The 13,730-nt window shown below is 42.5% G+C and overlaps 1 protein-coding gene across 13 annotated transcripts in view; it reads left to right on the top strand.

Moving 5' to 3' along the window:
- Positions 1-13,730, top strand: part of ptprfa (protein tyrosine phosphatase receptor type Fa) — a 300,893-nt gene that overhangs the window by 51,753 nt on the left and 235,410 nt on the right. For all 13 annotated transcript variants that reach the window (XM_078259537.1, XM_078259540.1, XM_078259541.1 and 10 more), the window contains exons 3-4: positions 2,598-2,743; positions 13,146-13,287. In XM_078259537.1, the coding sequence (XP_078115663.1) occupies positions 2,598-2,743; positions 13,146-13,287 (288 nt within the window). The remainder of the gene's footprint in view (positions 1-2,597; positions 2,744-13,145; positions 13,288-13,730) is intronic.

Raw genomic sequence — 13,730 nt, 5'->3', positions numbered from 1 at the left:
AGAGACAACTCACAGCTTCCAGTGAAGCTAGGCGAAGCACTGAGCATGTTTTGCATTTAGAGTGTCAAGCGTCAGGGTCAGACAACAGCAGCCAGGGGAAATAAATAGCTTCAAAATGGTACAATCCACTCCCTTCCTCTCCGCCCACCTCCTCGGCCTCCTTGGAACCTCTGATAAAACCTTTTGTGCTGGCTTGGCTCTACTTACTTTTGCATAGTGCTGTAAAGGGCAGTATTTCCCTGCTGTACATTGACCATTCTCAGGACCCTACAGTAACCTGTTGTACAACTTGTATGACTGGACTTCCATGGAAACGTACCAGGGGAGCAGGTCTTGGCTTCGACTACACAAATGGGTTTAGAATAACATTGAACTTTAAAGAGCACACTTATCAATTGCCAAAAGTAACTTTTTGCCTTGCCTTCAAAATGCTCTTCATGGCTCCCTGCTGGGGACCCTTGCCTTTGTAGCCCGACATTTCGGAAAATTTTGCAGTCACGATGCTGTAAACGTGGATTACTGATCAATAGTATGGACTGTTTCATTAGAGGACACACGCACGCACGCACACACGCACAAAGGCACGCACAAAGGCACGCACAAAGGCACGCACAAAGGCACGCACACACACACGTAATGAAATCTGCCTAAAATGAATCAGTTTGTAACAGTGGAAACGCTTGAAAAGTCGTTTGGTGTAAGGTCGGCATTAGATGCAACTTTTGTTAACAACCTGTCTGTCGATCCGGTCTGACTTCTTTTTAGTGATGTCAGTGTGTTCCTGGATCTCAGCCATTACCTCTGTAAGTATATTGTTACAGAAACGTTGACCAGATCTATTGAAATAAGATCAACAGGCATTATGCTTTTAAGGTACTGAAGATGATGTTTTTCCTGCTGTCATTTTATTTTTACACTAAAACACATTGTTGGTATCCTTGAGGTTTATAAACCTGTCGAGTGATGATTTTGACTCGTTTTGTTAACATGTCTCTCGCAAGTCCCCCAACGTTTCCGAAATGCAATGCTAAATTGGTGGAGTACCCCCATTAAATCCCTTTAAAGGACACCTATTATATGCCGTTTTCAGGTTCATGTTTGTATTTTATGTTTCTACTTGAAGGTGTCATGCTTTAATGTCCGAAAAAACTTTCTTTTTCTCATACTGCCCATGGCTGCTGCACCTGTGTTCCCCCTCTGTCTGAGACGCTCTGCTGGAGCCCAGTCTGCTCTGATTGGTCAGCGTTTCCTGATCTCTGGAGTCTCCTCATCTGTGCTCTGCTGTCGCTGTCTCTGTATAGTCCGTGGACACTGACTGCCACAGTATACAGCGAGAGCTTATACCCAGTAAAACCACCAATAAGGGCTTTTAACCCAAATTCTACACAACCAGACATGTTCCAGCGACATCAGTAGCCAATTAACAACATCAGTAGCCAAGATTACAGGTTTGCCTGATGTTAGCATGTAGCAGCAGTGTATGTAATGTAAACACTGCAGTAGTGCCTCCCTGGAGCAGATGACCACATATAGAAACCTGGCTCGGTATGACATGTAAATGGACTGTATTTATTTATTTAGCATTTTTTAGTCTAACGACTACTCAAAGCGCTTTTACATAGTACAGGAACCGTTCACACAGATTCATACACTGTGAGGTTTGGGGTTCAGTGTCTTGCCCAAGGTGCACTTCGACATGGGGCTGCAAGGTCAGGGATCAAACCACCAACCATCCAATTGGTAGGCAACCGCTCTACCACCTGAGCCACAGCCTCCCACCTCATATGGAGTAGAAAAAACTCTTGAAAATTAGGAAAAGTGTGAAATCTGAGGTTTTGGCTCAGAGGGATTTTTAAAAAAAAATGTTTATCTCATTATTTGAAGCTTTGGCCACATGTTTTATGAACATCCGGCATTGTAACATTATAGATATCACAGAAAATACGGAAAAACATAATAGGTCTCCTTTAAACTTATTTAATCATTCCATTGGCATGCAGTCTCCATCTCTAAAATTGGACTGTTGAAGGTGTACCCGCACCAACTGTTGATCAGTGAAATGTGATATTGAGCGGCGTTTCCGAGCTCTTGACATTTGCATTAGCACCCTCTGCAGTCGGCAGGAGTGTGTATTGCGTCAACTGTATGCTCGTGAGCTCGTGCGGTTGATACAGAGCGTCCGGTACAAACAAAGCTTATCTGCTTAGCTTGCTTATCAAAACAATAGCAGCCTTTAATATATGCATGACCATGACATGATGTGTAATTATCATTTATTATCCATGCACAGCACTTATTTCCGCCTTTAATCTCGGTGATGTAACGTATAATTGTTCCAGCTGACACCTTCAGATTTACGTGCTGCTTATTATCAGGATGGAGCTTGGCTGTTTTTACTGGATTTACGTCTGAATAGTTGCGGCTACAGGCATGAGACAGCTTTTGAAAGAGCACATTGTTATTGTAAGACTTACAGAAGATTTAAATATGTAAAAACCCCGTCACTTGCCTGGAGCTGTTTCTCTGTCAGGCCTCTTCATCTGATGCTGGTTGTCCTCTCTTCCCTGCTCCTATTTCTCGCTGTCTCTCTCCCCCAGGCATGCCCAGCTTCATCAAGTCCCCCGACGATCAGACAGGGATTTCTGGAGGAGTGGCATCGTTCGTATGCCAGGCAGTGGGTGAGCCCAAACCTCGCATCACCTGGATGAAGAAGGGGAAGAAAGTCAGCTCCCAGCGCTTTGAGGTATGACTCGGCAGCGGGCCTCATAGCTCCCTGTCTGAATGTCTCACACCCTCACTGCTCATTAGCTCTCTGCATTTATGTGTGCCTCAGACAAAGAAAGACAGAGCAGGGTAGGTTGTTTTATTTCATGTTGTACTCGCAGTTCCAGTGTGTCAACGTATCTTCTCAGGTGCCTGTGTGTTTAGAAGCAGTAAAGCTGAGCTTTCGGCTCAAACTGTATTTGCTCATTATTAGAATACACAGAAGCTTTTACTGTATTTAGGCTACATTTACATTGTTACGATTTGGACCCACTATGTTTTGGTTTAAAAAGGAATATCTTTTGCTACGTTTCCCCCTCTCATTCCCCCTGCTATGGCGTTTCCGAGCCAAACGGAGACCTTTGGCAACACCGACACTTGACGCCAATGTTTCTACGCGTGACTGGGTCTTATTGGTCACGACGTCTCGTTCTCTGAGACTAAGCTACTAACATTACCATGGCAACTACCAGCAGCGGGCAGAGCAACACATGTTTATGCCCAGTGTACCAGAATGTTGATGAGATATGAGGTTTGGGCTTGTTAATTTAAACGGAGATTAGTTCTTCTACCGGAGATAAAAACACTTGTGTGCACAGAGATTGCTTTTGGCTCAAAACGCTGCTTAAAAAAACAATATGTAGCAATGTTAATGTTTCCTTAGTGCCTGTTTGAAGACCACTGAATGCAATCAAGTTAGTTGCAATATTCTACTTAGAATATCTGAGGCTACGCATCACAGTGAGTACATGTCTGCATGTTAAGCTGACAGGTTAAAGAGCAGAACTGTGATAAACCACAGTAGCACAAACAGACACACACAGACACACACACACACACACACACACACACACACACACACACACACACACACACACTGAATGACACCTGTAGTTTTAAGGCGTTATGTGTTGTGGAAAGGCCCAAAGTGGACGATAAGACAACCAAGGTAAAATGCTGTAGAATAAACTACATTTAATGAAGGGACATGTCAACCTGTGTGACAGTATGCTTCTATTTTGTTTAATACACCAGGCTGATCTCATGAAGTGGCGTATGTATGACACGCCAATTGGTATGCCGTTATTGGCGTGTTATGAAGACGCACACTCGCTTTTCAGCGTATTCATCAACGCCGTTTGGCCTCCATTGACTTACATTACCTTGCGTTTGCGTGTGAATTGACGCCGTAGCGAATAGTATGAAAGGACGAAAATCCCACCCAGGAGAGCGGGGTTCGTGTCCCGCGTGTGTTGTTTCCTTACCACGTTTTTCTTTTTCTAAACCCAACCCAGTTCTTCTTTTCCTAATCCCAACCGTTTTTTCTTTTCCCCCGCGTGTAACGTTAAAACCAACCCTAGCCTCGCAATAACACGCATCTGTATACAGCGTAGGTGTACACAACCCGGTCTCACGCCAGTTCGTAAATAGTCACGTTATTTAGATTTATTGATTCGTGTACAGGTCACGATTTTCTCGTTTATTTCGTGTACAGGTCACGATTTTTGAACGTTACCATTTCACGAACGGCCATGACACTGGACTGCTCTGGGGGACGCCCCACAACAACGGGACGGTTGAGGTTAGGAAAAGAAGAACTGGGAAAGGTACCGTAACACGCAGGACACGCCGACAACAACGGGACGGTTGTGGTTAGGAAGAGAATAACGCGGGGTAAAAGTCCGGTATTGTTTGACCCATCCACCACCCCGACCAACTTCCCTACGCGGATTTTCTGCTTTTCATACTACTCCCTACCGTTATCGTGCTGTGATTACGAAACATGCTTCCCATTTAAATACATTAAATTAAAATTTGTAATCACCACACGAAAAAAATACGACATAATCGTGTCCTGTTCACGAATCAATAGATTCAATAACGTAACCATTTCACGAACTGCCATTAGACTGGGCTGGTATACACGCGGATAGCTCAATATGCGTACAGATAACACGCCACTTGGCTTTAGGAAAGTGGCGTGTATGTTTACGCGAAGTCATGATTGAATACACGTTGAATACACTGTTACGGCAGAAAGGAACAGGTTTATCAGGCTGTGGCTACACAGACAATACATAAGTAGCATTAATGTATTGTTTTGGATGACGCCAGCATCCTCCTTTCCCCTGGACCTGGGAACCTTCTGAGGAACCGCAGAGACCAGGGTACAAATTATGTTCTGGGGACATTTTCTGGGACATTTTTACAGCAGCCCTCGTCCTGTCATGTTGCTTTATTATACAGCAGCGGACTAATTTCCCTAATATTCACGGGTCTTTAGACCACGGTGGAAACGCAGATAACAATGGGCTGACTGAACTTTCTAGTTCCTTTTAAAAGTTGTTCCAAGAACTAAAACGTCATGACTTTTGTCATTGTATGAAATCCCAGCTATTGATAGTCAATGTGGTTGAAAGCTCCAAAAAAGCTAAGAAAGTAGATGTGTGATTTGAGATTATTAGTCACACAGCAGGTGTCTTGAAGTGTAATCACATCAGCAAGTTATAAACTGAGCATACTGCATCCTGCTGTTCTCAACAGTCTGGACTCTCCAGTTTGAACATGGCGTACTTTGTACTGAGAAAGGCCGAGGTGGTCCCTTACAGTAACACATGTCTAAATTGATATCCGCTATCATGTGGGGAGCATTTTAAAAACTCCCCTTGGTGGTCTGTTCTCTGACATTCAAGATGTGAGTCTGCTCCTGAAAAGCATTGCTTTCAAGAATTCTATTGTGGAAAGATCAAACCCTAATGACTACATTGAACGCGTAACGTATGCGGACCGTTTCTAGGAGTGGATGTGCCGCAGCATGTACTGGCTACATGTGCTGCGCACACACGACGTAGGATTGACGGCGCTGAAGTTGGCTGCCGATTCGCAGCTTCCGATTCGGCAGTTAAGGGGAAATGTGAGTCACAGGCCAGAGGATGAGCTTTTGCTTTGGGATTGGTGTTGTTTCTTCAGTTTTTGGAGCTGGCATGCCACTGTGAAACGTCAATCTACTGTCAGCTGGCAGTAGATGTATTATGACAGGACAGCTTAGACATGAAAGGGGAAAGAGAGGGGCTCTACCAGATGAGCTACCCAGACGCCCATGTAGTTTAATTTAAAAGAAATATAGACACTTTATGATCGATTTCTGTGTAAAATTGCTGCAAACACCTCTTATTTTTACGCTTGTAGAGTGGAGCATACGCACCACTTACGCGCTGTAGTCAGTTTCATTGATTATAGCGAAAGTGTAGTTTTGGAACATTCACTCTGCGTAATGTAGTCGGCCGTAAGTACAGTGTGAAGTTAACTTTTTAATTGATTAACAACAAGATTGCTGGTCCCCAGCTAACTAAAATAGTTTTTTTGTATACTGCATGACGTGGGTTGACAAAAAAAATAGCTAACAAAATAACGAATATGATGTATTACCTGCAACATATGTGTTGGTACCGACCTTCTCAGAGTCTCCTGCCGAGTCTCTTTTACATTTGAATGTGCAGAATCTTCGTGCACTGTGGTAGGCTTACCAGAATCTAGGCGTTTTATGCATGCAGCTGCATTATCCCACACAGCAACTGCTTGATTAATAGGAATGTATGAACCTTCCTGCAGGACTCTGAAAGCAGCAGGAAAACACTCATTAGCTGCCAGCCAACCCAAATGGCTTCAAGTGAAGTGACTCAACATGAGTCCTGCGCAGACGGAGACACTTGGTTCATGTCGTTGTGAGTAATAGGAATTATCTTACACCTGTCTGCACAGCATTACTCAAACTGATGGCTATCCTGCATGGGGAAGGGGTACGTCCGCCCCACAGTCCAGACAGTCCAGCTCTCCAGCTGTCTTTTAACTACCCTGTTAGTCAACTCTATTCAGTAAGCCAGGCCTTTTTGATTGATGAACACAAAAGAAAGAGAATCTTAAATCCTTCAATAAAGACACAGTATATTTCTTAATTCCGTCCAAATTCAATTGCTTTGCCTTTGACACTACCAATGCTAACTCATGTATTGAGTTACATCAGTGCAATGTTCCTCATATGTCTATGCATGAATCAGTCTCACTCAACATTCAACATTGAAAGAATGTTGCAGCATTGTTACAGCATTGCAACTGTTAATTAATCATAACTTTATGATTTAGATGTGCAGACTGTCGAGTGGATATCCTTCTTCAGAGATATATAGACCAGTCTACAGAGTTAAGGTCTATCTTAGAACACACTTCCACAAAGTGGAAAACTCCATGTGACCTGGATAATGACATAGGCCTGGTATTAAATAAGCGTCATTATCATCATTTTGGGATCGGATGGCTGTAAGAAGACTGTAAGAAGATTGCCTGGTAGCACTAGTGCTACTGTAGCTCATCCACACATGTTGGTCTTGTGGCACTCATCATGCACGATGCAGCTGTCACTAGAACACCTCCACATGTGGTCTGTTGGGTTTGATTGCATTCTGATTTTAATGTGCTCTGCATACATTTGCACCAGCATCCCTTATTTAGATCTAATGTTAATACTAGGTGAACATTTGGTCTTACACTCATAGCTTGAAAGTCTGCAATGTTACCCTTTCTCTAGACTAGGGGTGCATGATGTATCGACTCAATATCGTTGCAATAAGTATGCAACATTTAGTTTGTTTTGTGGAGCGCTGCGTCCCGTCCGTTGGCTGCGTGGCTTAGTTGTGTTCGATTTAGAGCCCGCTTGGAACGCTATAATGATCATATTTCATTGGCCAGTTACCGTGCCACTTGCACATGTTAGTGCACGTCAGCGCACGGGTCCACTACGTGACAAACCCTATGTACTGTACCACGTGTGTGCATATTTCGACAGAGTGACAGTGTAAGTGAAGAAATAGATAGAGACAACAAAACGGAGCGAATCAAAGAAGAGAAAGGAAAGTTGTGTCCTGTTCTCTTTATTGATTTATTTTATACTGTCCAACCAGTAAAACATGTCCTGTTCTGTAGACATGGTCATTATTTATTTATTCATGTTGTACCTGTCCAATATGATTGTCAGTTGAAAAAAAACCTTGTGTTGTAAGAAAACTTGTTTTATTTGTTTTGATGCATTTTCCTGTAACTTTAATAATTTTACATGTTTAAAAATATCGAAATTAATATTGATATCACAATAGTCATAATCGATATCGCAATATCACATGTTGTCAATATCGTGCAACCCTACCCTACACTCTCCGAACAATGGCTCCCCTACATCCAACCACCAAAACAGAGGTTACTATCCACCTGATATCTTCAGCACCACTTCCATTGAGTCGCCAATTTGTTAACATTTTCCCTTTTCAATTTCTTTTCATATCTCTTTGCACCTTTCTTCTCTTTGTTTCATCTTTGATACATGTTCTCACTGCCAAGTGTCTCTCCCAAGAATTGTACAAATATTTAACACTGTTCACCCAACCATCCACCACTGCACCATAATGTCACATTACCTTTAGCATTTCTATTCTTAATGTCCTCACTTTGCATCAGTGAAGTGCTATCTTATTGCCAATGAGTTTCATAAGAATCTTATTTGTAGAAAACACAGTTGCATTGGCAGGATTTTTCCTATTTGCTGTTGTGATTTGCACTTCAGGGCCACCGTAGTTACTACATTGTTGTGCTATTTTGACACTCATGACTGCATTTCTTGTTCAGATCTCCCTGTTAATATTCCATCAGACACGTGATCTCTGCAGGAGTGCGCTAAGTGGCTTGAAGCTGGGGATGGATCAGGGTTAGGGTTATCCAAAACCAGTCCCTGTTCTCTGTTTTGATTTGAACTTGACTGGTTGGACCTGGTTTTATTATACACCTGTTTCCTACAGTGGGCATACAGACTTAAGTTGCTTATGGTAAAGTTTAAACCTTCTTAGTATGAAATAGCTTTTTTCCATGTCCAAGCTCCTTTACTATGGCTGCCAGGGCTTTAAATTAACTTTTTTGATCACCAGTAAACATGGCTAGTAGATTTTTAAAGTTACTAGCCAATCAGATTTCCCACTAGCCACATTTAGTTTTTCCTAACTTTATTTTAATTTGAGCTCCTCTGGTTTGTTTCGTGCCGTTCCATTCATCTACTCTGTTACAGCGTGATCGATTCTGCGCACGCAATCACCTAGCCAACGGTAATATGAAATGCCAGGACATAGTGTTCATGGGAAATGTAGGATTAGTACTACAAACACTGTTACCAGATAAAGATTATGTTTTCAAAGCCAAACACACACCAAATTTCATGGCAGAAAACAGACCAATCTGGAAACACTGACTTGTTTTTTGCAGCCTGCCATTCAAACAAACGCAGTGTTGTCCGCTTCATTCATCACCGGCCAAATTGGCTACTAAGTTTACAATGTAACCTGCCAAAGTACATTTTTATCTGCATTTGGGGGGTTGGTGGGTGTCAATTTAAAGCCCTGATGGTTGCATAATATAATGGACTCTCTTTTGGGCTAAGTGTTCCTCGGACTGATGGCTTCCCTGTGTGTGGGGTGGGTTGACCTCCTCCCAAGGCAGGAAGAGAGTGCAGCTCTGCACCTCCTTCATTAGAGCAAGAATGTGATTCCTGCCAGTCGGCTTCTTGGGTCACACACACCACAGTGGGACGGAAGTGTAAGGCCCAGTGCCCTGACCCCTGATTCTTAGGGCCCCCCCCCCCAACATTCCTCAAACCCCTTACATACCTGTTATCCACTCATGCTCATGACTCTGTACGTCCTCCTTTAACATCGCTAGGTTTATGTACCGCTGTAGCTGTATGGCGTTCTACATGTATACAGGCAAATGAGAGCAATAGAGACTGACAACAAGTTAGCCTGCAGATAACATCACAACACTAGGTTAATGGTCGGCGCGGTGCTCCTGGCGCGAGCCATAAAATGACGTCACCAGGGCAGACGTTTGCAGCGCAAAGGCTCCGCACGTTGTTGCGGCGCGGGGGTTGTGCACCTCTGAAATTTTTTAACTCGCCGCACACTGCGCTTTCAACTTCAACACGGTTGGCTGGGAAGACTGACCGAGCAGGTTCGCCTCTACAAACATCTGTATGATTCTTCATGTACAGACCAGAGACAGTCAAACAGCCTTAAATATGTGGTCAGATAGAGACACCACACTGGGAAAAGAAGAAGCATTTTGCTGGAGAGTGTGGAAAAACATGAGAGATCGTTTTGTTAAAGCTTAAAAACCGCCCTTTTCGAAAGAGTGTAACGATGTTAGAGGCAGATATTAATTTCAATTTGGAGATAAACAACAAGTCAGGTTAATACTTACGAGTAGATAAATGTAATGCTTGGCGGTAGGTCTGTGTTTAACATGAATGTGTTTACTGCTGTTGCCAGGTAGTCTGCTTTCCTTTACTTCCGCTCTCTTCTTCTTGCTTATTCACAGATTGTTTTCTTTGTACGCCCCCTGCTGTTTTGGAGAACACTGCAACGAACAATGCATTGAGCATAAACGTCTCCGTGCTACTTGCAGCGCACGCACCATCTACAGAGGCATGCACCAGTAACCGAGCCTTTAGTTGAAATAAACTGATGTGACTTTAAAGAAAAAATCTGACATTATCTACTCAAAATGTCAGAACAGGAGATGCAACTAGTGTATCTTGCACCTATGCATGAAGCTTAGTCCAATGGTAACAACACAACATATTGAACAGGTCAGTGTTCAGTTCTAGCAGTGACATAGGCAGAACTTGTATTTTGGGCGGGCCAGTACAAAAGTGAGTGGGCCATCTTTTCCCACAAAAAAATATTTATAAAAACTAGAAGTGGCAAATAGGACGAACATAGACAAATTAAACAAAACACCGATAAGTTTACTTCCCAACATACTGCATTATGAGGGCAATAACAGCAAAACACTGTCTATACAACATGCTAAACCAACATAGCTCAGTCTAAAAAGACTATAAAAACAGTATTGACAAATACTATTATTATATTATTATTATATATTATAACCTATTCAGGCTAAAATATATTTGCACTGGCAGAACCAGCAGCATGGGCTCTTCAGTGCACAGCACTGTTAATAATTAACCATGTTATTGCACAGTGGCACTAAACATAAACCCAGCAGAGAAGTGTTAACATACTGCATGACAGCATACATCAGACAGAAATCGCACGTAGAACATATCCCTCCTTTATTCATTACAGCATTGTTGCTTCAGGACTATGTCCAGATCACGAGCAGCAATGCCTTACCAGCTGTAAAAGAAAATAAAAGTTGTAAAACTTCCAGCCAAGCCTTATATGAATTAAGGAAGATATAATGGAAAGTAGCCCGCACAGGGCCAAATCTTAGACTGTGTTATCGACAAGGATCAAAGAAAACAAAACCTCCGGCACTCACGGATAAGTTATCTTCTTATTTAATGTGGGAAAAACACAAACGCGTTTCAGCTATAAGCCGTCATCAGTGTTCAAGATTTCTTACTAAATAGGAAGATTACAACTTAAATAGTAAAGGAGGCTGGCCAGTGCCACCCTGGCCCATTACTGGCTATGCGCCTGAGCTCTAGCAACAATTGTGCATTTTGCAATTTCAGTCTCACAGCTCACACTAGATTTCTGATGCAGAATAATGCATGGCTGATGCCTGCAGGACCCTGCGCACTATGGTGAACCCTTTATGGACTGCTGATGTAATGTGTGTAATGATAAATAATAGCTCGTTATAGAAATGGAGTCATTCAGGTTCAACTCATGGAAGAGTTAACAAGTAAAACCTTTAAGGAACATTTCAACATCTTGGGAAATATGCTTTCTTTTTTTTCTTTCCAAGAGTAAACGTAAAGCTGGTTGATGGTTAGCCTAGCTTAGCATAAAGACAGGGAGCAGCAAGCCTGGCTCTGTCAAAAGTGAAAAATACATCTAGTAAGACCCCTAAAGTTCAGAGGTTAACATGTTGTATCTCACTTTATTTATTAATGACAAATGGCAAAAAAACTATGGCCAAGGATCATAACATGTGCTTCCCTCAATATATCTAGAACAATTGAATACCTTCAACACAAACCATTTCCCATAATTCCTGAACCATCGCAGTTTAAACACCAGCTCAACAGAATGATTCAAGGATACAGGAATTCAAAGGTTTTACTTTCACACTCACAAACAAAAAAGCAAAATGTTCAGTGAAATGCAGTGTGCCATTCTCATTAAGGCAGCATAAAAGACTACTGTTGAAAGAAACAAATAAGAAAATAAGAAATAAAATGGATAAAACGTTTAGATGAAAAAAGATCCTTGTCCATTGGTGAGCCCAGATGGAAAATCTTATTTTGTTCGCTAAGAAATGAACTGTTAACTTTGTTAAGATCTCGAGATTATGTCCAATGGCAAGTGCTGTGGAAGATGCCCATGTACTGTAGAACATGAATAGTAAGCCCCAAGAAAATGTTTGACTTTTTCAGAAAGACCAATTAAAGAAATCCTCAGGGAGAGATCGTATTGAGTTACGGAAGCAATAGAACAGAAGCTAGCTGAGCTGAATTCATTTTAGTGTGTGTAGAAACTTTAAAGGTGTTGGTAGGTATATTTTTCACTTTTGATTGAGTCAGGCTAGTCCCCCTCCCTTCTTCCAGTCTTTATGCTAAGCTAGACTAACCACGTCTTGACTCCAGCTTTGTACTTAACACACAGACATGAGACTGCTATCCATCTGAACATCTCACTCTCAGAAAGAATAGTATATAGAAGATGTATTTACCAAACTTTTCCTTTAAAACATGTATGCCTACCTACTTTTACAGCAGCATGGCATCTAATAATGTGATGAATTATTTAAAATCTCTCGCTCCAATTTCATCATAAGGGTCTAACGGTCTAAAATAGTCAGTCTGTTTTCATTTTGGTGGACCACACTCATAGGGGGCTGGCTGACTGTTAAAGGGTTATTTGGGTATGTATGTTAAAGGGTATTTGTGGCTGCATGCATAAAATAACTTACAAACTAACTAACTAACAAATTATCAGTAGTGGCCCATAGGGGTCCATAGGGAGGCGGCCCTTCTGGCATTTGCCCAAATTCCAGATGGCCAGTCCGTCACTGTGGATGGCTGTAGTATAATGAGTAGAGGTGGGTTTAAAATCTAGATTTAGAAATGTCAGCTAAGTGAGCTTTAACATGTAGTTGGAGGCCATTCCACAGATGAGGGGCACGGTAGGATAATGATCTATAACCAACTGACTTTTTGCTTACTAGGGGAATGACCAGGAGACCAGCATGTATAGACTTTCATAATAAGTATCTGAAGGAAGTCTTGCAAGTTAAACACTATTGTGTTGTATTGTTCAGCGCAACAGAATGTCACAGGTGATTACTTTAACCCTCCTCTGCTGTCGCCTGGCCAGGTGATTGAGTTTGATGACGGCTCGGGCTCGGTGCTGCGGATCCAGCCTCTGAGGACCCACCGCGATGAGGCCATCTATGAGTGCACAGCCACCAACAGCGTGGGAGAGATCAACACCAGCGCCAAGCTCACTGTGTTAGAGGGTAAGCACTGACTGCTGTCACACTGATAGAGACAGAGCGCATTTAAATCCCGCCCCCACTGGAGGGGAAAAAAACTCTCCGGTCTCCTTGAGCCGTATTGCGTGAAGATTTCTTCCTCTTCAATTTCGTCTGCTAGCAAACAACAGAAAAATGCCTAAAAGCTGCTGTGTGGTGTTATTCACCACCATCAATCTAAAGAACCCAGAACTTAAAGGAGAAATCCGGCGCAAAATGAACCTAGGGGTTAATGACACGTGTACCGAGTCGACCGTTCTCTGGGAAATGTTTTCATGCTAATCGAATGTGACCAGTTTTAGCGCAAACCGCTAATTAGCTTGCCCCGACGACTAGCTTTATAAGCTAATTAGCGCTTTGCACTAAAACTGGTCACATTCGATTAGCATGAAAACATATCCCAGAGAACGGTCGACTCGGTACACACG

Source organism: Sander vitreus, chromosome 9 (assembly GCF_031162955.1).
Source record: "Sander vitreus isolate 19-12246 chromosome 9, sanVit1, whole genome shotgun sequence".
Taxonomy (NCBI): domain Eukaryota; kingdom Metazoa; phylum Chordata; class Actinopteri; order Perciformes; family Percidae; genus Sander; species Sander vitreus.
Note: the sequence above shows the minus strand (reverse complement) of the source record. Positions and strands in the feature narration are given on the sequence as shown.